The sequence below is a fragment of the Peromyscus californicus genome, unplaced genomic scaffold (genome assembly GCF_007827085.1).
Source record: "Peromyscus californicus insignis strain IS unplaced genomic scaffold, ASM782708v3 Scaffold_12__1_contigs__length_115047231, whole genome shotgun sequence".
NCBI classification, from domain to species: domain Eukaryota; kingdom Metazoa; phylum Chordata; class Mammalia; order Rodentia; family Cricetidae; genus Peromyscus; species Peromyscus californicus.
Window position 1 is genome coordinate 109,960,538 of NW_026294413.1, and position 23,326 is coordinate 109,983,863.

The 23,326-nt window shown below is 46.7% G+C and overlaps 1 protein-coding gene across 13 annotated transcripts in view; it reads left to right on the top strand.

The window, feature by feature from the left end:
* The window catches only part of Cadps (calcium dependent secretion activator), a 445,492-nt gene that overhangs the window by 263,617 nt on the left and 158,549 nt on the right, over window positions 1-23,326 (top strand). For all 13 annotated transcript variants that reach the window (XM_052734121.1, XM_052734120.1, XM_052734114.1 and 10 more), the window contains exons 8-9: window positions 1,839-1,978; window positions 15,877-15,943. In XM_052734121.1, the coding sequence (XP_052590081.1) occupies window positions 1,839-1,978; window positions 15,877-15,943 (207 nt within the window). The remainder of the gene's footprint in view (window positions 1-1,838; window positions 1,979-15,876; window positions 15,944-23,326) is intronic.

Here is a 23,326-nt window from a genome sequence, read left to right on the forward strand (position 1 = left end):
CCTGTGCCCCTCCTGGCCCTGTGGCCCTCCTGGCCCTGTGCCCCTCCTGGCCCTGTGCCCCTCCTGGCCCTGTGCTCTCCCACTAGACTAACTCAGCACATCATCAGCTATGATAGGATGGACTGCTCATTTCCTTCTGTCTCCGAAAAAGGGCAACGATGCAGTTAGGCCAACTTGTTAAAATCCGCTGTGGAGACCAGTGAGGTGGCTTAGCAGACAGAGGCCACGATGCCTGACAACCAGAATTCAACCCTCAGAACCCATGTGGTGGGAGGAGAGAATTGACTTCTGCAATTTTTCTCTCTGGCCTATACACATTTGTATACACACACACACACACACACACACACACACACACACACACACAAACATACACACTCACACTGGAACATATAGTCACACATTCATACATAACATAAATAAGTAATAAATGAACGTAATTTTTAAAATGTTTTAAAGGATTCCCTGGAACCAAGGAAGTGGCTGAGTTCTAGCTTGCATGCTGAGTCCTGGCAAATAGCAGGGAAATGCTAAGGCCATACCCTGGCCTGCTCAGTACTGTAACCTGAGGTAAATGTCACAGACAGAACAAGGTGTCAGAGTGCCAGGCATGAGGTGACAGAGCCCCTGAAACTCACCAGAATGGCCCCTGTTCCTAAAGATAGCTTAGTACCACCACAACTAGCAAGGTGCCACCATGACTCAGCACCCTTGGGGGCTGCTCCCGAGGCCCTGAAGATCCCAAATCCCACATGCTCTGTCCCTGTGTACATAGGTGCTGCATTCACACATCTTCTCATATTCTTTAAATCACCTGTAGACTCCACATCTATCATGTATGTTATATACATCATGAAGAAAAATGTAAATGCTATGTAAATGCTTTTATTCTGTGCTGGTTAGGGAATGAACACAAGGAAAAAAACTGTGTGTGTTCTGTGCAGACAATTATTTTCTTCCCAAATCTCTTAAATCTTTGGCTGGCCAAACATATGCATGTGGAATCGCAGAGCCAGAGAATCAAGTACAGTCATTTATTTTTATATAGGGCTTATGTTTTTGAATGTACATTAATATAAAAGCAACACATAGAACATTACATTCTAGTGCATCATTATCAGTCCAATTGATCAAAACTACTCTCCAGGAGCGGAGTGTGGTAGAGCCCTAGGTGGCCTCCCAGCTACGCTCTACCCTCCAAACCCCAAGGATTCAAGCAGCCCAGCCCAGCAAGGTGTGTGTGACATGCTGGCAGGCAGCATCTTCCAGAGCAGAGGGCACTTTGGGCTCCTCCACCCAAAGAACAGTAAGGAGGATCCCAGTGCAGGGGCCACTAACTGTGACCCATGTGGGACCCTACACAGGTTTTCCCCATCCTAATCTCCTGCCCTTCTGTCCCCCCCCCCCCCCCACGGGCTTTGAAATGTCTCTCTTCTTATAATGGTGAAAGTTCTAGAAAAATGGGAAAGAAAAGCCCCAGAGATGTCTATTACGAACATACATTTCTTCTTGAGCAGCTGCCATGATTGATAGGAGATGGGCAGTGCGCTCTCTCTCAGGTTACCCTCCTGCTTCTGAATCTGAGAAAAGTCAAAGCAGGCTCACAAAGTCACCCTCCTTGCTCCTAGAAACTTAGCCAGTGAGAGAAAGAAGGAATCCAGAGAACGTTTTATCCGTAGCTATGACTGAGCCGAGCCAGCCACAGTTAATAGAGGAGTCTCCTCCGTGGGGCCTGGGCACTAGTCACATGTCTTCACATCAGTGTGTCAAATCCTAAAAGCCATGACTGTGTGTTGCTTCTATTTTCTGGCAAAAACACGTGTGCTTTCTCCTTCCAGGTTATCCTCCACCCTACCCCAAACAGCCCCAAACAATCTGAGTGGCACAAAATGACAGTCTCCAAAAACTGCCCCGATCAAGACCTCAAGATCAAACTTGCAGTCCGAATGGATAAGCCTCAGAACATGAAGCACTCTGGGTAAGTGTTTCTTTGCTGATTGGAGACATGTGTCCATTCACTTCTAGAGACAAAACCAGAATGGGAGGGGGATGCAGCTCAGCAAGAGATCACTTACCTGCGAAGCACAAGGCTCAGTTTGGGAGGCCCAGAAGTGCAGAAATGAATTAAGCAAAACCTAAAGGGACTCCAGAGAACTGTGTGGAGGGAGCTGGGAAGCGCCTGCAAGCAGCTATTAATGCAGCCATTAAGGAATGTGGTGCTAATAGTCCCCATAGGGCTTCTTCAGGTGCTCCCACTGCATCTTCATTTATACATCAGGAGAATAACTCCACTCTCCCTCTAAGAGGACTCCCAGTACAGTTCAAACCGAGCCAAAGCATGATGAGGTTTGCGCTTGTGGAGGTTCAATGGAGTATGTGTTACTTCCAGAGGCCTTCAGGAGGCCCTCCCTCTCACCTTGGTGGACAGCTACCTTCTTGAGGTATAAGCAAGTGCCTAAATCAGGTCAAAAGCGATGTCAGGTTGACTGAAGTAATGGCTCCCCAAAATTGAAAATCTGTAGCCTTCATTCTGTGAAGGCTTGCAAGAATGGCCAGTTGAGTGACTTCAGGCAGAGGAAGAAGAATAGGGAAATGTGGTTTCGCTTTACAGAACAAAGCAATGATTTAAAAAAAAAAAAAAAAAAGGTTGATGATGTCTGGTTTTTGTGCAGCCACAGCCTGCTAAATTATCTTGTAAAATATGACCCTTTGCAGAGGAACAGGGCCATGTAATTGTGAAGAGGGGAGAGTCTAGACAGTAGAAGAAACTGGGCTCTTTGTCAAACGCTGTGTAGGTACCATATGTCAACTGGCTATCATTCTCCATGTAGTGACTAGAAAGCTCTCCTAAGTTCCCTTGAAAACTCAGCCTTGCGCACATGGTCTGGAAGTCTATGGAGGTGGGAAACCTGTTACCACGTGACAGCCAGCAACACAGGCCAGGAAGAGAAGCCTGCAAGAAGTCCAAAATAACGACCAGGACAGGAAGTGGACATCCTTGTGGACTAGCAGAGCTCATGTCATGTGGTCAGTGTCCACCTGTGATGCCTTCCAAAGGCTGCTCACAAGGTGACGCTACTTCCAGAATACCATGCCTGCCTTAGGCTTGTAGAAGTTGTACTGCATATTGTTGATACCAGGCTATTCCCAAAGCCAGAGGTGGGATTAAAGTGTGAGAAGCCTGTGAGGAAGCATGCCAGCTGTTTGCACACTTACTCCTTACTCAGCCATCACTAGTGAGACCAGCCAGCTGTTCCTCATTTCACTGAACATCTTATCAAATGGATATGGTACAAGTTCAAAGTCAACCTGGGCTGTGTGCTAAGACCCTGTTCAAAAAAAAAGGAGTGTTGAGGAAATGGCCCTGTCAATAAAGTGCTTGTTATGCAAGCAAGAGCTCCTGAGTTTGGACCCCAGCAACACAGAGCAATGCTTGCTGCAATGCCAACACTGGGCAGGCAGAGGCAGGGGACCCCTGGAGCTGACTGGTCAGTCAGCAGCCTGGTCAGCTGGGCAGGCACCACGTTCAATGTGAAAAACTGTCTCAGAAAATAAGGTGGGGAGGGACTGAGGAAGATGCCTCTTGCATCAATACAGACACACATACACACACACACACACACACACACACACACACACACACACACACATACGCACACATACACACCTGTACACACACATATACACACATGTGTACACACACACACACCCATATATTCACATACCATCACAAATACGCATGCTACATGCATACACAGGACCATGCTCCTGAGGCCAGCTTTTCCTTCTCCTTATCACACTCCTGGTACATTTTTCAAAATTATGAACAACATTTTCCCTAACATCCCTTCTAGCTCCAAGCTCTGTAGACTTGGTTTCAAGATGAAAGAGTTGAGTATTGGCAGGTTCCTGTAGTATTTGAGGAAATGTCCTCCATCTTTAGCACAACACTGACTCATAAACAGTAAATATCTGTTATAGGAACCAGAGTATGAGTGAGCAGGACTGAGGGAGAGAGAAAAACAGGCGAGGGAGCCGACCAGAGAGAGCAAGCATGCAGAAGCACCATCCTCACATGACTTGAAGAAGTCTTTAGAGGAGCAAGCGCCCCATTCCACAGGCCGGGTTTCTTTGAACCCCTCTCCAAACCATCTCCTATCACCCCCAAGCAGACACCCCACACAGTATTATTCTCTGCATTGGACAATCCCAGTTTCCCACATTCTCCCCATTTGCTCCATGGAGAAAGAAGTCCATGATTTAGATTCAGGAACCTTTCTGTGGACTCACTGGTGAGTGTGCTGGCATATTGTAGGCCACCTTCACAAAATGAATGATGGAGGAGATGTTGAGCTCATGTCTGCCAAGTTCCCAAATGAATGTATCACTGGGCTGCCATTCAAAAATGACTCCTGCCAAAAACTATGCCCGGAGAGTCTAGAACAGCTTCAAAGTGTGAATATGACAGCAAGTCAGACCCAGTGTGGCCCCAAATGGACAAACATCCTTAGCCACATAGGGAATGGTTAGGAAAGGAAAAGCGTTTCTGGAGGGAGTTGGGAGATGTCCTGTTTTATAAAGTACTTGCCATGAAAGTGCAAGGACCAGAGTTCATTGCGAGGGTCCACATACACAGGCTGTGGTGACACACACTGACAATCTCTGCACTGGGGAGGTAAAGGCAGCAGGGCCTCTGGAACTCGCAGCTTCCTTGGTGAGCTTCAGGCCAAGGAGGAGAACTTGTCACACAAAAAAATAGAAAGATGACAATCCCTGAGAAAAGACATCCAAGGCAGATATCTGGACTCCAGAGGCCATGGACCTCACGCATGTGCACACAGACACACATGAACACGCACAATGTTTCTGGACATTTTTTTCCACTTAAACACAAGCAGTAGGGAGATTGAGCCCTATAGTATGGGGAAGGTGGATAAAAGCGGTAAAGTCACAGCTTAAATAATAGAGAGAGTCTTGAAGGAACACAGCTGAGCCTCATGGTCTAGCTGCTCAAGCATGCAAACAGGAAGTCTGAAATCCTGGGGATGCTCCTGGATGGTGTGCTGTGGTTCCCACCAGAAGTCTACAGAGTTTTCTAAGGGCAGGGACTTAAATCAGCAGTTTCTTTCGCTTGAACATTAGCATATAGGAGGATTTGAGAATGAAGTACTCCAGGTGACTTTCTGGCTTCTCATCTCCCCTCCACAGGGGAAATTCAAGGAAAGGGGTGCATTCACATCTCTCTCCACAAGTTATCTCTGAAACAGCCCTACAGAGAGTAGAAAGCACCATCACCCCATCTTAACATGTTCCCTCCCTTCAGCCAGGTGTTGAGGCTTACAGTCTTGAGGTCATGCTGGACATTTCTCACACTTTCTTACCACGGGCACTGTCCATCATCTAATCCCTTCTACTCTGTTTTCAAGCTGGATCCTGACTCCAGCTCCTCACTCCCACTCCCCTCCCTCTTCCTGGACTTCAACTCTCCGTTACTTCTCCCTCCACTTGTCCAGTAACCTCTCGCTCATTCTTTATTTCCCAGTAGTCTATTTCATACTCTGAAATTTTCTTTTTATACTTGGTCCTGTCACTTAAGTCCTCGAAAAGATCCAGTGAACCTCCATCTCACTCAGAGCAAAGGTCTGAGCTGTTGCCATAGCAATAAGGCAGTACCTATCTGACCCTGAGCACTGCTGCAGCCACACTGGCCTCCTCAGGGCTTTTGTGCTTGCTGTCTCCTCTGCCTCTTATGGCCCCTCCTGTCCACCTAGCTTCCTGGGAATGTCTCTGTGCCATGTGAGAATGTCTTCCTTTATTCCCAGGAGTGTCATGAGGGCCCTCTCTCTTACTCTTCCCACTCCCTCTTGCCTTCTTTATAAAACAACATTCCACATGATAGAGTACATGTATTTCCTTGTTCATCTATGTTCTGTCTTTCCTCCTAGAATGTCAGTTCCTTTCTGTAAGGCCACTTCTCTTCTTCAGTCACAGTACCTAGCCCAGGACATATGTTTTATAATAGCCTCATATATTATTTGGAATCCTACTTTACAGATAAATAAATTGAGACTCATTATGGTGAAAACCCTTGTGAGTCCAAGTAAGCACTGGGGCTAGGCTGAGGTTTCTTTCTCAGTTTAGGAACCTTGGCTAACTCCGAATGGCCCAGCTCAGGATTTATCCAAGGAGCCACTGTGGCCACCAGCAATAATTCATACCTTCTCTGTCTCTCTGTTTTAGCATGGGGGTGTGGGGTTAAAGCCCTCCAATATAGCTCCGTTCCTCTTCCATTGTCTTGACTGGGCCATAGTATAGACCTCCATTCTTTGAATCCATCATAGCCCTTGGCTACCCACAGGTCCCCAAAGTGCCTGTCATTCCTGTTGACCCAAGCTGTGCACCACACTGCCAGGCTGGGCTGCGGAAGGCTAAGAGGACTCCATGTTCTTTGCTCTGTTCCTGTATTCACAATTTCTGTCAATTAGTTAGGGTGTCTAATACTGCTCAGGTATTCTGTCTCTGTCTCTGTGTGTGTCTCTGTCTGTCTCTCTTTCTCCCTCTGTCTTTCTGTCACATTCTCTCTGTCTCTCAATCTCTGTCTCTTCTTTCTGTCTACCTCTGCTCTGTCTCTATCTCTTTCTGCCTCTCTCTGTCTCTTTCTCTCTGTCTCTGTGTGTGTGTGTGTGTGTTTGAGACAGGTTCTTATGTATCTCAGGTTGGTCTGGAACTCATTTTGTAGCCAAAGATTATTTTGTGTCTGATCCTTCTACTCCATTGCTGGATTACAGGTATGCACTACCACACCTACTGTGGGGATGGGGAGACAATGGGGCCCTAGGGCTTTGTACTCACCAGATAAACACTAGACTAACTAAGGACATTCCCAGCTCCCATTGCTGATTTCCTATGAGTGATTTAGTCATATCAAAATCTCTGGCTATAGCCTTGGCTATATTTTCCTTGCATTTCTGTTCAGTTTTGCTCAGTGTGCGTTAAATCTTTTTGAGTAGATGTAGGAAATTTTAAATTATTTTATCCTCTTGGTGAATTAGCCCACTTATCAGTTCAGAACAATCTTCTGTATCTCTGTGCCAATATTTTTGCCTTAAGATTTACTTTATATGACAGTAATGTGGGCACCATGGCATTTTAAAGAAAATGGCTATTAGCAAGGTGCATCCTTTTGTAGCATTCTATTTTTAACTTAGTTTTGTCTTTGAAGTTCATTTCCTGTTGGATGTGGTGGCACAAACCTGTAATCTTAGCATTCAAGAGCCTGAGGCAGGAAAATAGAAATCCCTAAGCTAGCCTGGGCTACAAAATGAAACTCTGTCTCTAAAATATTAAGTAAGTAAGTATCATAAATTAACTGCTTTTCGCGTTTGCAGTACAGAATTAGGCAAGGCTCTTAATTCTAACCTGAGTCTCTTTGCCTTTTGATTGAGATATTTGCCTACTTACACTTAGTATGATAACTGATAGGGCAAAGTTTAAATTTATCATTCTGCCATTTGTCAGTTAAAAATTGTGTGTATATGAGATGGAGACGAAGAGAAGAGAGGACACGTATGTGTGCCGCAGCATGCACATGGAGGCCAGGGACAACCTTTGGGATTTGGGAAATCTCCTGCCCCCCCACCCCACCCCCCACCCTGCACTTGGGGATGGTTTTCGGGTCTCCAGGCTTGCATAGCAAAGGTCTTGACGGCTGAGCCATAGTCATCTTGCTGGTTTTTATCTCTGTCACATCTGGTCTTTATGTACTCGCTTCCTCAGTTTTTTCTTTCTCTTTTTGGATGAACTGAATTTATTTAGGGTTCTATTCCACTTTCTTTTTTTTTTTTTTTTTTTTTTTTTGGTTTTTTGAGACAGGGTTTCTCTGTGTAGTTTTGCGCCTTTCCTGGAACTCACTTGGTAGCCCAGGCTGGCCTCGAACTCACAGAGATCCACCGGCCTCTGCCTCCCAAGTGCTGGGATTAAAGGCGTGCGCCACCACCGCCCGGCTCCACTTTCTTTATTACACATTTTTGTTGTAGAATATTATTTTAGGGTGTGTTACTTTTGTTTATGTTGTGGAACATATGTTCAATGATACAAAGCTATGATTAAATAAAATTCACCTGTGGTCAGGAGACTGAGTCAGCAACTAGCTGACAGGAAGTGGTAGGGAGGAGCCAGGTGGAGAAGGGTCTTTAAGGAGGGGCGAGGAGAAGCACCAGGGCTTTTTGGAGGATGCGAGCAAGGAGAGGAGGTGAGTTACTTGTTATTCAGCCTCTCTGAAGAGCAGAATTATCCCTCAACCTTTGAATCTTGAGTTCTTTAGAGGGAGAGAGATAAAGTTAAAGCCTGGGGGAACAGAATTCCCTCAGGCTGGGCTTCTGAGGTCTAACCACTCTGGTAGCGATGGAGTTGCAGTTACTGATTCCGTGGCTTAAAAGGCAGCAACAGTTTAAAAAAGGACAGCACATTTTCACTGAATAAGGTGAAATGGCTAAGGACAGCTGTAGACGCTCATGCTCTCCGTGCTTCCTTCCGCCTGTATCAATGCAGACAACAACCCAACCTCATGGAACGGTTGTAAGGATTAAAGGGGTTACTGCATGTGGAGCGCTATCTAGAACTAGTTTTGAAACATGGGAGCTAGTTCCACAGAAGAATTGGTGATGGTAGTGGTGGTGGTAATAGTGGGGTAGTGGTGATGATGGTGGCGGTGGTGATGGTAAGAGTGGTAGTGGTGGTGGTTGTGGTGGTAGGGCATGGTGGGGTGGTGGTAGGGCATGGTGGGGTGGTGGTAGGGCATGGTGGGGTGGTGGTAGGGCATGGTGGGGTGGTGGTAGGGCATGGTGGGGTGGTGGTAGGGCATGGTGGGGTGGTGGTAGGGCATGGTGGGGTGGTGGTAGGGCATGGTGGGGTGGTGGTAGGGCATGGTGGGGTGGTGTAGGGGATGGTGGGGTGGTGTAGGGCATGGTGGGGTGGTGGTAGGGCATGGTGGGGTGGTGTAGGGCATGGTGGGGTGGTGGTAGGGCATGGTGGGGTGGTGTAGGGCATGGTGGGGTGGTGGTAGGGCATGGTGGGGTGGTGTAGGGCATGGTGGGGTGGTGGTAGGGCATGGTGGGGTGGTGTAGGGCATGGTGGGGTGGTGTAGGGCATGGTGGGGTGGTGGTAGGGCATGGTGGGGTGGTGTAGGGGATGGTGGGGTGGTGGTAGGGCATGGTGGGGTGGTGTAGGGGATGGTGGGGTGGTGTAGGGCATGGTGGGGTGGTGTAGGGGATGGTGGGGTGGTGTAGGGCATGGTGGGGTGGTGTAGGGGATGGTGGGGTGGTGTAGGGGATGGTGGGGTGGTGTAGGGCATGGTGGGGTGGTGGTAGGGATGGTGGGGTGGTGGTAGGGGTGGTGGTTGTGGTGTAGGGGATGGTGGGGTGGTGTAGGGCATGGTGGAGTGGTGTAGGGCATGGTGGGGTGGTGGTAGGGCATGGTGGGGTGGTGTAGGGCATGGTGGGGTGGTGTAGGGCATGGTGGGGTGGTGTAGGGCATGGTGGGGTGGTGGTAGGGCATGGTGGGGTGGTGGTAGGGCATGGTGGGGTGGTGGTAGGGCATGGTGGGGTGGTGGTAAGGATGGTGGGGTGGTGGTAGGGATGGTGGGGTGGTGGTAGGGCATGGTGGGGTGGTGGTAGGGCATGGTGGGGTGGTGGTGGTTGCGGTGGTAGTTGTGGTGGTAGTGATGGCGGTGGTGGGGTTAGTGGCCATCCCTGTTGCCTACTTTTTTGAGGGGAGGTATTTTATTTTATTTTGTTTTTGATACAGGGTGTCACTATGTAGTCCTGGCTGACCTGGAACCCATTGCGTAGACTAGGCTGGCCTTGACTCACAAAGATCCACCTGCTCCTGCCCTTTCATCCATTCTCTGGCCTTTCCCAGCCCGTATTTCTTCCCACTAGAACACTTCTAAGGGCTGATCCAGCTGTGGCCTCTCAAGCTTCCTGTTCTCCTTCAGTTTGCAGGGAAGTGCTGGCGCTGTGGGGTGCGGCCTCCTGCTGTGCTCTGGTCTCTTCTAAGAAGAAATTGCCCTCTAACAGAAAAAAAATGAGTCCAAGAGATTTGCTGTACAAGATGTGACCATGGTTTAAAATCACATAGTCACTACACCTGAAAAATCCCTAAGAGGGTGGACTTTGAGTATTTCATCATTAAAAAAGTCAAGAGCATGTAAAGTAATAAGCTAATTAGTTCAATTTAACCATGTATTCATATATGTGTGTATCATAAACATATATTTTATTTGTCAATTAAAAATAAGTTTAAATGACTTTTCAAAAAAAATCATAAAATAGTTTAAAATACCTGACAAGAAAAATGTCCTGCTTTATAGCCTCTTGATATACCAGACACTGAGGGACACACACTGAGGACACACACACACTGAGGACACACACTGAGGACACACACACATTGAGAAACACAAGGGCAACAACCCCTCCTTCTGGCTGTTCTCCATCTAGACCAGAGCAACACCAACATGTCTTGGCCCTGGGTCCCTCAAAATGTCACATTTGGTCAGTCTCTCAACCACTCTTCCCATGTGAGAAACCTGGAGGCAGGGGATTCTGGGAAATGTCATTCCTCTGCACTTGGTGCTCATGTCCAAGCAACCTGGAAGACGATACGTAATAAAACATTTTCACCACCAACCACAACGTAGCTCCTGCCACATGGGAGTTTGGTGAACAGAATGTTCCTTAACAAACAGAGCTACCTTCCTAGCACATATTAAAATGACAGTGTTGCAAGAGCCAAGGCTGCGCGTGCGCGCGCACGCGCGCGCACACACACACACACACACACATGTGCATGCTCACGCACGCACGCACGCACGCACGCATGCATGCTACAGGCGTCACCACACTGCTGTCCTCCCACTGTCCTAGGACAGAGAGACATGGAGGCCAGGGGATCATCAATGGCTCTCCTACTGAGGGTGTTCCTGCAGTGAGTACAGCCCAAATTCACCACCCTCTTCTGTTTGGGCTTCATGAGTCCTTTGTAGCTCACTCAGGGCTCACCTCACTCAGATGCCCTCAACAAACGTCAGGGACATCAGTGGTCCACTCATGTAGGTTTCATGAAATGTCACAAGAAAATCATGGTACAAAATACAACCAGAGCTCCAAAAGCAGGTGTGTGACCTCACTACTTACTTCCCTGCACGTACCTCAGAAGCTAACTAGAAACTAAATCAAGCCTGTCCATTGTTACTCTTGCCATTGTTAGCAGTGATGAGCAGACGAACAGTAACACCTGCTCATAGCATGCATGTCTCCGCAGTCTCACAAGCACAGGACACGGACATTATGTCATCCCCATGCCGCAACTCAGGAAACGAACTCAAGGAGAGTTAGTGTGAGCGCCAGAATACCCTCTTAGGTGTCCCCTTCAGTCTGAGATACAAGAAACACCTGTCACTGGTGTGTGTGTGTGTGTGTGTGTGTGTGTGTGTGTGTGTGTGTGTGTGCGCGCGTGCACGCACAGCCTTGGCTCTTGCAGCACTGTCATTTTAATATGTGCTGGAAACAGAGCTCTGCATGTTAAGTGTTGTGCCACGCGTCTGCCCACTGCACGCTGGACTGCTGGCGTATCTGATGGTAGCCCAGGCTTGCAGACCACCCGAAGAAAGCACTGGAACAGGAATGCTGCAGCATTTGATCCGTGTGTTTGCAGTGGGGCTTGAAGTGGGGAGCCACCTGTGTGTCTGTAGTCTCATAGCATCCATCTGCCCCAGGTATTGTGCATTCTGTTCAGGGTGGGAACAACGTGGGGCTCACCAGACAGAGAGGGTGCCTCGCAGCCCTCAGTGCTTCTCAGTTTTGACACCTTCTGGCATGTGTCACATTGGCAATCCATTCCAAGGAAAGCCTCCGAGGGAGAGCCCCATCCTCACACAAACCAACTGGTACTTTCCAAAGGAGAATTGCGAATTTCCCCTGACCCCACCAGCTTTCACTCAGATGCCTTTAAACAGAAACCACTCTCCAGTTAGAAACACAACTCATGGGGTTTGTTTTTCACTTTTTAAATGTAAATTAGTGAACTAATATGTAAAATCAAAAATGTGTGCACAGCTATACGTACCAAGTAATTCTCTAGTGCATACATACACTGTGTAATTTGTGTGTGAAGGAGGATGTTGGTGCACATGTGTGCAGAGGCCAAACTCAAGTGTCATTCCTCTGGAGCTGTCTACCTTGCTTTATTCTTAAGACAGTGTCTGTCATTGGTCGGCCTGGAACTTACCCGTTGCGTTAGGCTGTCTGGCCAGCAAGTCACAAGGATCTGCCTGTCTGTTCCTCCTAGTGCTGTGATTACAAGTACATGCCAGCAAACCCTGCTTTTGTGTATGATCCTGGGAGAAACAAACTCGGGTCCTTATGTGGCAGGCTCCTAACTGACTGAGCCTCCTTCCCAGGCCCACACTGTGTAATTTAAATCAGGATAAACTTATCTATCCCTCCAACATCGAGCATTTAAATTTACATTTACACTGACTGAAGTGCATTGTGCACAACTCTTGCTTGTTGTGTCCATACCCTGCAGTGCACACCAGCATTCCTCACTCCTCCCTCTCTGCAGTTCCTCACCATGGACCCCCATCCCCCATCCCTCTTATATCCTGACTCTTTATTAACCCTAGATGGGGAGGCACACCCTAGAAGAGCACAGGGAAAAGTTCTTCTATAGTGAGGTAGCTCTGAGTTTAAATCCAGGTCATGACACTCAGTGGCTGTGAGGAGCCTTGCAAAAGCAACGTAAACCTTTTTAACCAGCAGCGTAAACAGGAGTAATAATACAGTGCTGTGGCTAATGATAACTACTGACTTTGTGTGCACTTCTTCTCTCATGGCTGCAGATTCTGTGCAGACCTGTTCCACATTCCACGAGGCACAATTCCTTATCAGGGTCTTGCCTCCTCTCCAGGTTATAATAAATCTGTGCCAAGTGCCTGAAGGAAGGCAAAATTGACTGTTCAAAGCAAATCCTGTTCTGGATTCCAGTGGATTCCTTAAGTTCTCTATGAAAACTGCAACTTACTTGTTATGTGTAGGAGTTGAGTGCATTGCTAAGGGGGTGCGCAGGCACAGCCATTACAAGGTGAGGAGGGTCTGAGCCTGCCAGACACAGTTCCAGAAAAGAGGAGTGTGACAGGCCCAGACTTACCTTGACCATTGTGTATTTTGTGTATGTCAGTCCAAAGATGCTCCTAAGTTCAGGAGTAGTCATTATCACTCTTTGGACACAGAGAATCCTTGCTTTATTACAAGGATAACATTTGCTATTTATTTATTTATTTATTGTCCTAGTTTCTTTTCCAAAGCTGGGGTAAAATAACAAAAGCAACATAAGAGAGGAAAGTGTACTTGGGCTTAGCGTTCCGGAGAGATGCAGGCTATCACTGCAGGGGAAGCATGGCAGCAGGTAGGGAGGCTGGTCACATGGCATCTGCACTCAGGAAGCAGAGAATGAGCAAGACATGAGGCCAGGCTATAATGCATCAGGGCCTATGCCCAGTGATCCAGTTCCTCCAGAGAGACTTCAATTCTTGAACATTCCACAGCCTTGCCAAACCATTATCTGGGAACCTAGCATTGAGACATATGAGCCTATGGAGAACATGTCACAGTCAAACCATATCTATCTATCTGTTTATCTATCTGTCTGTCTGTCTATCTATCTATCTACCTACCTACCTACCTACTTACCTATCACATCTATCTATCTATCTGTCTGTCTATCTACCTATCTATCTATCTGTCTGTCTGTCTATGTATCTATCTATCTATCTAAATATCAATATCTACTGTGGTACTGGGAATGAAATCCAAGACCATGCACATGCTAGGCAAGCCCTCTACAACTGAGCTACATTCCAGCCAGTGTCGAGACTCATGTTTATACTTTACCAGTTTTGTCTCACAGAATCCTCCCAGCAGCAAAGCATCAAAACTGAAGCCAGTTGCCCCACCTTTCTGAATGACTGACAGAAAAAGACCAGAAGATTAAATGCCAGTGTCTGCCTATCCCCTTCTCTCTCCTGAGCACTGGCTGAAATATATTGATACATGATTTCAGCATGCAGTGAAAGTGCTGACTGGGTCACCTGAGTCATCGACAGCAGCACTGGGGACTGAGCTGACGTCAGCCATAGCACAGGGTTGCCAAGCTTCCAGTATCCGGCTGACACCCTGCCTCCTCTGTGCTCCGCCACCATCACGTCGTCCTCTGTCCTCCGCCTGCAGCTAGTGTGCACATCTTAAATAGGACTCTTGCCCAAATCCCCTTCCTAAAGCCCTTCTATTCTGTTTATTATGAGAAACTTACAGCCTGGTTTGAAAGCCCTGTGGCTTCTGTGTAGTGTCTGAGCAGAGGCCAAGAGTCGGGAGAGTAGATAGGGTTCCATCATGGTCCAAGACGGTCTTTGCCCTCTGGACTAAGCCTGCCCCGAGTGTATTCATAAAATTAATAATATATAAGAGCATTTCAGTGTTCCACACAGAAATGGATTAGTGTGTATTTTAGTATGTTCTGTATAATGAATATATCAAGCCAATGTTATGTTTCCTTTCAAAATGATTTGATTCACAATGTCAGACAATTGAAAGAAAAATTCCAGTGAATCATAAACTAGGTCAATGTTTGATGAGCCATAAAGTGAGAGGTGAGAGGCTAGAGTCTGGGGCTTCCCCTCATGTGATCTAGGTGTGTTGGGGGCACCGATAGCATTTCAGTAAGGAAGGGAGCAACAGGATTTACCTGTGTGGTAAGGTCTGTACTGTTCTCAAGAACTGAGTGGGAATTACCTGCATGCCTGATGCCCCTTAGCTTTCTCTCCAGGCGTCCATAGGCCGAGTGATGTTAGCAGGGCCTGGAAAATGTGAGGGGAGCTAGGCAGAGAATGAGGGAGGGAGGGGAACATTCAAGGAGCTAAAAACCCAGTGGTACCTGCTGCCTAGAGAATGGGGAGATGGAAACAGAGTGGTCTAGAATTACCTGAGATTCTGGTCTGAAGGCCTAGAAAAGAATTTCTGCAAGGTGAAACTTAACACATTTGAACATCACCCAGTGTCCCCTCCCTTGATTCTGAAGCTTCCAGCTCCCGTTTCTTGATCAAGGTCCATGTAGTAGGTAACAGATCATGTGGCTAATGAATTATCCATGAAGTGGATCCTTACATTGGTCTTGACACCTCCAGACTTTTCTGACTTCTGCGTCTGTAGTTTTACCTCTCCTTTTTATTTCATTATTTATATATAAAGACTAGTTTCCATCAACAGAAATATATAGAAAGGGGCTGGGAGTAGAGGGCATCCCATGTTACCCAGGAACTTCCTAGTACAATGTAGCATTTCCAAGAAAGCAGAAGAAAACAAGGGAGAGGTTTACCTAAGTGTATGATGACAAGATCTGATCATGTGAGATTTTGTGTTCTCCGTCTCTCTCCCTCCCTCCCTCCCTCCCTCCCTCCCTCCCTCCCTCCCTCCCCCTCTCCCACCTTCCCTCCCTACCTCCCTACCTCCCTCCCTACCTCTCTCCCTCCCTGCCTTCCTTTCTGGCTTGGGCAGAAGCATAAACATACCAAACAAAGAGTACCCTCTTCCAAAGTGCTTTCAAATCAGTCCACGAACAGAAGTCAAGTATGCTGATGGGCCAGGATCCCACCTCTGGGTGGACATGAATTGTACCTGCTTCTCATTTACAGTTCTCAAATCTGGATGCATTTCTGAGCTCATGGGCTCATGCGTGTATGAGGTCTGGTTTTCCTGGTAAGTGTAACGAACAGTGCATTCCCTCGGGCACTAATGCAGCTCTGGTCTTTCGTTTCCATAGGTATTTATGGACCATTGGTAAGAATGTGTGGAAGAGGTGGAAGAAGAGGTTCTTTGTGTTGGTGCAGGTAACTCTTCAACTCTGTTACCAGTCTTAAGAGCGATCCATATTACAGACTTGGCAGGATGAATGCACTCTTTTTAACTGAGGTATGACACCTAGAGACCACAAGGGCCAAGCATTTAGCTCCATGACTCTTTCCAGGTTATAAACTCAAGGAACCACACAGAGAGTTCTAGTTCCCATAGCTGTAAAATATTCCCTTTTTGATGAATTTCTGGATTTTACCTGTTTAACTGTTACTGACAATACCACAAAGAACACCTATGGATACACAGAGCCAAACACGGAAGTAGACTCACACATGGATATTAATGACATGTTGCTAATGTAGAAACAATAACTTGGCTCTCCCAGGTACATATAAAATTTTTTCCATAGATTTGTAACACATATCCCCACAAAGCCTCCTCACCCCTTTTGCTGTTGGTTTGTTTGATTTGTACTTAAAATTGTTCAGTTTGCCAAGGAATTTGCCATTAACTCCTTCCAATATGCAGCCTCCACAAGGCACAAAAACCATACTACCATACTCAATCCACAAAATGTTTATTGCAATACTCTCTGAAACATGTCACAAAGTGTTTCACCTTGGAATCATATTCCTTGAGCTATTTGACTTGTGTTTGGAGTAATGCTTGTGTTGAATCTCACTGCATGGCAGCAGTTCCAATGATGATCTGAAAGTCCCTGGCAACACTGTATTGTTGGGCCTCCACTGTAGAAACCTACTCAAGTGTGTCATTGTAACCTCTGTGCTGGTTCAGGGGTAAGTGGGTTCCGACTCATGCATAGGAGCTTCCTATTGCCTACAACACACTCACATACCTTCCCAGTGTCTGTAGAAGCCATCAGCAACTGTTTGCCAAAAGGAAGATAAAGGAAGGAGAGGCAATGCCTGGCAACACCAGATGGTTCTGAGAAAGGGCAGATCATGTGGTCTAGACAGAAGGTGATGACATCTTCCCAGACAGTAAACAAGACACGGGGTCTCTCTGCATTCTGAGTGCCCGGGAGTGCTTCACTCAATGCATGACTTTTCTCTGAGAATCTCTGAAATGAAAGAATGTCTAGAAGCGGCTGACCTCAGGCTGGGGAGAAGACTCGGTCAGGAAAATGCTTGCCATGCAAGAGTTTGATTCCCAGAATTCACATTAAAAATGAAAAATAAATAAAAATGAGCCCGGAGCACTGCTCACCTGCAATCCCAGGGCTGAGGAAGCAGAGATGGGAAGGTCTTTGGGGCTCACTGGACAGCCAGTCTGGGTGAACCGGCTATCTCCAGTTTCTGTAAGAGAATTTGACTCAAAAGATAGAGTAGAGAGTAATTGCAGAGGAGACTGGACATTGACCTCTGGCCTCCAGGGGCATTGTGTTGGCACACATGTGAATGCAATGTATATCTGCACACACACAGGCATGTATGTGCACACAAGTAACTGATCTTTCTTTAGAAGAAGAAGCTTTAGGGGGAGAAAGAGGGGTAGGGGGTGTGCAAAAGGAAATGTGCAGAAAATGTCAGGGAAGCTGTGTCTGCATGCTGTATTCTGAACCCAAAAGAAGAGAATGGCTTTTCTAGGCTGTGCAACTGGAACACAGATGTTTTAGAGCCTTCACACACAGACTTCCTCTAAGAGGAGATGAGAATCACACCATGGCTTTAAAAAAAGAGGAGCTGTGTGCTGTCTTTGGAAAAGCATAAAGGGCGCAGGCCGTCTGAGGCTCTATGGCATTCCTAGAGAGCAGGACAGCTGCAGTGGAGGGTGTCAAGAGGCTTTACGTGGGGAGGAGGTGCTCCCTACCTTTAGAAAGTCATTAAGGTAGCAGTCCCCACCCCGTCCCCAATCAATCGAATCTCTGTCTCAGGCAGACCAGACCTTTCATCTCTACCAGTCTCAGCGGACACATCAGCTCCTTCATCACAAAGGTGATGGGAAGCCAGTGTCAAGGCACCAGTTGCCTGGTCCTAGTCTCGTGGAGTTGACTACAGACTGCCTAACTAAATGCAGGGCTTCCTGTTGACAACCGAACTGAGGGTAAAAGGAACTACATGGATAGTTATATGCAAAAAGCATGGCAAAGCCCCCTCAGCCATGGTCCCTGAAGTTTCTATGCATGCCCTTTAGGTTTACCTGCAGCCTATCACCCAGTGATGAAAGGGATATGAGTCGTTGGCATCCTGCATCAAGATGTTCCTTGGGACTCACGGTCAGTCTGTAGGAGAGTGGCAAGGACCAGGGAGGGGGACCTTCATCACTCCTACTGACTACAGTGTAGACAAACCATTGGTAACTAGGAAGACACCAGTTCCAAGGAGCGCCACCCAGTGGTCAGAACTCCAGACCTGAGTGTAGAAGGGGAGCAAAGGAGGCAAGGGGAGCTTGTGTCCATTCCAGATCAGAAAGTCTCATCTCTACTCCATTTATATCTTAAAGATATGGAACTGGGAATATAGCTCAGTTGGTAGACTCAAGCATCTGGGAAGTAGAGGCAGAAGGATCAGAAGTTCATGATCATCTTTGGCTAAGTAGCAAGTTCAAGGCCAATCTGTGATAAATGAGAACCTGTTTCAAAAAGAGTATTGTTTTTCTTCAATGGACAAACTATTTCTGGTTAAAAAAAAAAAGGAGGGGTCAATGTTCCTTTTTTCCTAGTATTTCATTCTCATCTCAATCCTGCCAAATTGTATTTTAAATTGCCTCTAAAAAATGCTAATATTAGCATATTTCTATGATTCCTTGGAGTTTACAAAGAGTTCTTGAAGCTGGTCTTTGCAGATTTCTATACTATAATGAGTACAGATTTTCTCCAAATTAACATTAGTGAAAGCTCAGGCTCAAAGGGCCTATGTGGCCTGTTCAAAGACTGAGGTTGATGGGCCTAGAAAGGCTGCTCTTCAGAAGACCCAGGTTCGTTTCCCAGCACCTAACTGGTGGCTCACACCCATCTGTAACTCCAGCTCCAGAGATATGACACCCTCTTCTGGCCTCCACAGCTATGATGCACACATCGCTGCACAGACATACGTGTACACAAAGCATCTATACACATAAAATTAATTTTAAAATATTTTAATGATGGTGGCTGTTGTCCAGCCAGCTACAAAGCATAACACTTCAGACTGCATCTGCCTTATATAACTAAACACGTAGATGGGTCTGTTGCCCAAAGAGATTTACGCATACAAAGTGTCCTAGAATTTGTTTACTTTGCATTTCATTGAACAATGTGATTCCTAAAGGCACATCCTCTGTTTAGGTTTCCTATAGACATCATGACTAAAATCTCTCACTATTCCAGCCTTCAGAAAAGATACTAGAGTTGAAAGAGATAACTATAGCTAGATAATATAAAATGACTTGGCTGGCAGTATTTTAATAACCCACCAAGACACACTATTAAAATAGGTTACTCTCACAAATGAATTGTAAGTCATACAAGTAGCTGAGTGTTTTAAAACTGTGAGTGAATGTGTTTCCACACAGTTACGCTGAAGGATGTGCATAGGGTTGTATTCTGGTTGCAAATGACAGGAAACATGCCAAACTAGTTTTCTAGGGTTTACCCTTTTCATTCCCTGTTTGGTTTGTTTAACTGGTTGGTTGATTAGAATTTTAGATAGACTCTCACTATATACAGCCTAGCCTTTGCTTTAACTGGTGATCTTCCTTCCTCTGCCCTTCAAGTGCTAGGATTAAGGCTGTATTCCACCATACCCAACTTCTTGGTTTGTTTAGTGTGTCTTGTGTGTTTGTTTTTTGGTTTGGGGAATCAGACCTAGGTCCTGGAGCGGCTCTCTCCTGCTCTACCCCTGAGCTACTCCCAACTCCCACTCCAGTAATCTCAGCTGAGACTCTGATTTCCATTGGTCTGATTTCGAAGAAATTGCCTATTTAGAATGTTCTCAAACCCAATATATACACAGATGCTAATGTAGACAATGGCTGCTCACTCCTTTATAAGCCTCTTTCCATTTTAAAAGCACCAGGAAATGAGCCAAAGTAGCCAAAGTCCAACCACCTGTAAAATAGAACTTTGATCAAAGCCTCACAAATCCGGGAGTCTATCCTCAACTCTACCCAGCTGTCTGTGCTGCTAAAGATCCCATTGACATCGACTAGGACCCTTGTAAGTCCTGTGCTGGTCACTCAAGATCATCAAATCTCAACTCTGCTCTGTGGCCTCTCTGACTTCTACAAACACTTTCTAGATTCTGCCAATGACATGATTACAACAGCACTTTCTGTCTCCTTAACTTTTCATCCAAATAAATCCAAAGCTGGGGTGTAGCACAGTGGAGAACACTAGCCTAGAATGTGTGAGAACCTAAGTCCAGTCCCAGAACCACTCAAAAGGAAAGAAATTCACAATTTAAGAAGAAACATGCATTTCATTGAGAATAGCTTTCTATTAGTATGATGTGGCTGCTTTAAAAAAATTTAAGTCCCCAAATCTTTGTTAGCTCCTGGGTGACCTCAAGGCATTCTAGAAAAACTAAGGTTCATCTAAAACACACAATAATTGGAATTATTCCAAGGATATTCTCCCCTCCTTTGAATCCTAAATTGTCAAACCCTAAAGAAGAAAACGCTCCCACTGAGCCAACTCAGGTTTGTTTAATTGGGTTTGGTTTCTTTGCCAAACCTCTCTGCCTCAGTGTGCAGGGCACGTCACCAGTACTGCCAGAAGAGGGCAGCAGCAGACTGCAGGAAAGGAGCGACTGAACCGGGGAAGGACCCAGTAAAGGGTTCAAGAGTGGTAGAAACCCGCCTCTTGAAGTCACACCCTTTGGTTGTGGTATGTTTGGAACCTAAAGTGCATATCAATGCGCTGATCTCATTGATAAACTCTACCCTGTCTCCTACTGCCGGGTGAAACAACCGCTCTAACTCACTGCAGGAGTGATCTCGCAGTGTCTCCTGCCAGTGTCACAGGGAGGGGGCATCATGGAGAAGTTGTTGTGGGTAGGACCAGTCCAAGGTTGGAATACCCTGGTGCTGTACTTGAAGAGACCCTGTAAAATGTGGAGAAGAACATCACAGATTGAACAAAGTCCCCACCTATCAGACTCTTTTAGCAAATGCCCATTGTTGTATGATAGGGTTTGCCTGTGGATGTGTAAATAGATCCAAGGTACTCCTTTGAAGGACTGATCATCTACAGACAAACTCACCTTCGAGCTGCATGATGGTGCCAGATGCATGGGGACTACTTAGTTACACACACTGATGGATGGAGTGGTAGCTGTATGGGCCTCACACGTGGTATGGAAATCTTAGTAACTACCCAGTAACAAGATGGTACTTAGGGGGATATGGAGGAGGAGGGGAAGAAGGGAGGAGGGGACTTAAGGAAGAAAAGGCACAGCACAGATAAGAGCAATGAGGTTGAAAGACATGACAGCTTATTGGACCTGGGTGGGGACCTCTGTTGTAGGAGAAGGGTATCTCGGGTGTTCTGCTTGGTACAATGAACTAGCTCATGTTCCCTTATGAAAATTCTCCTTGTAGTCTAGCCTGGTTCCCCTTATGTGGGGAACAGTGCATCCATTCTTCAGAATCCCAAACTGGGTAGTAAAATTCTCCTGAGGAACCAACAGAGGGCAGCAACAGACAAACCAACCACATGAGCATTCTCTTTCCTCTTACTCTGAACCGTCAGGACTCGGGACAGCGCAGTCAGTATATTGTGGGGACTGAAAGCACCAGTCTTAATTGCTATTAAAAGAAGACCAGTCTCACTGTGGAGGTGACTAAGTTGTCCCTAGCTGGGTTTAAAGTCTGCTTAGAAAATGTCTCTTTCAATAAAGAGAAGTAAAGGGTGAGGGATGTGGCAGTCCTTCACCCAGGCATCTGACATCCTCGGATGATGGTAAATGTGCCTGTGAGCTTGGCTGGGAAATGGGGGTAAGGCTGCTTTGCCACAGGCTCCTTGCCAACAGGCCAGATGTAGAAAAGTGAAGCATCCTCGCCAGTTCTGGATACACAGTGACAACAGGGTCCTGAAGGCGGGCCTGCAGCTTGGAGCGCCACCCTGCTCTGCCGTGGAATGCCAATATCAGTAAAGTGAGGGCTGCCATTTAGGGCACCAGTGACAACGGCCATGCCGTTGGGGGCTGGGGCTGCCTGGCTGTGACTGGCACCTAGCAGTTGAGTGCTCATTGCTTGTGACAGCATGTCACTGCCGCACTTGTCTGAGACGCACGGGAGACTTTACCAAGGAGCTGCAAGTGCCCCTTCAATCGCTGTGGGTAGCCAGAAACAAAATGAGAAACTCAGTGTGCTACAAGAGGAGCAAAAGCGGTGCTGATTGTATGTGTACACGGTGGGGGGAGAGAAGGAGAGAAGGGGGAGAAGGGGGAGAGCGAGAGAGCATACGTTTTCATGAGTGCAAGCACATGTGTACCACAGTGCAGGTCAAAACAACAACCTTGGGGTCAGTCCTTGACTCCCACCTTGTTCGAGGCAGAATCTCTTGTTGTTCCCCACTGTGTATGGCAGGCTGGCTGGCCTGTGGGTTTCTGGCCATCTCCTGTGTCTGCTTCTTATCTGTCCATAAGGGCACTGGATTGTAGAATCACACTATGGCTTTTCATGGGTTCCAGGGAACCGAACACAGGTCCTCATACTTGCATGATACGTGCTTTACCCACCAGGTCATCTCCCCAGCCTTTATCAGCTATGAAGAAATTACCTTCTGTTCTCTAACTTCCCGTCAAACAGGTTATATTGTATCTATAGGCATTGTAGCCCCGGCCAGGCCATGATTATATTAGGTAATACTCATAAAACTACTGCCACAAAAGTATGTGTTAACCCAGTCATTGTAAAAACAGCAGTTGTGGGATGTGGCAGTGCATAGGGTGACCCCGTAACTCAGAAGGTGAGGGAGGAGAATCGAAAACTCAAGGCCAAACTGAGCTACACAGAGACCTGTCTCAAAATGGTAATGAGAGGCTGGAGAGACCACCCAGAATCTACATTAAGAGGGGCTAGTTGCCCAGTCAGCTCTGCCTAATCAATGACTTACAGGCTGATGAGAAACAGTGTCCAACAACAGGGTGGGTGGCTCCTCGTGTATGACACCTGAGCCTGACCTTTAACCCCCAAACACAGGTTCACATACTTGTAAATGTACCCCCCACATGCACACACATACACCTGTGCCCATATAAACACGTACACGCTCAAGGCAAAAATAAAAACCAAATAACAGTAATGATAGTAGTTGACTATTCCCAAGTACCTACTAAGTGTCAGGGACAGACTCTTAAGTGCATTCCACACATAAACCCATTTTACCCTCATGCTACATCCAGTGTGAATGAGACAGCAGAGGACCAGGGTTGCGGTTGAATGTGGACAGTTTTCTGGAGGATGGGGAGCGGTGA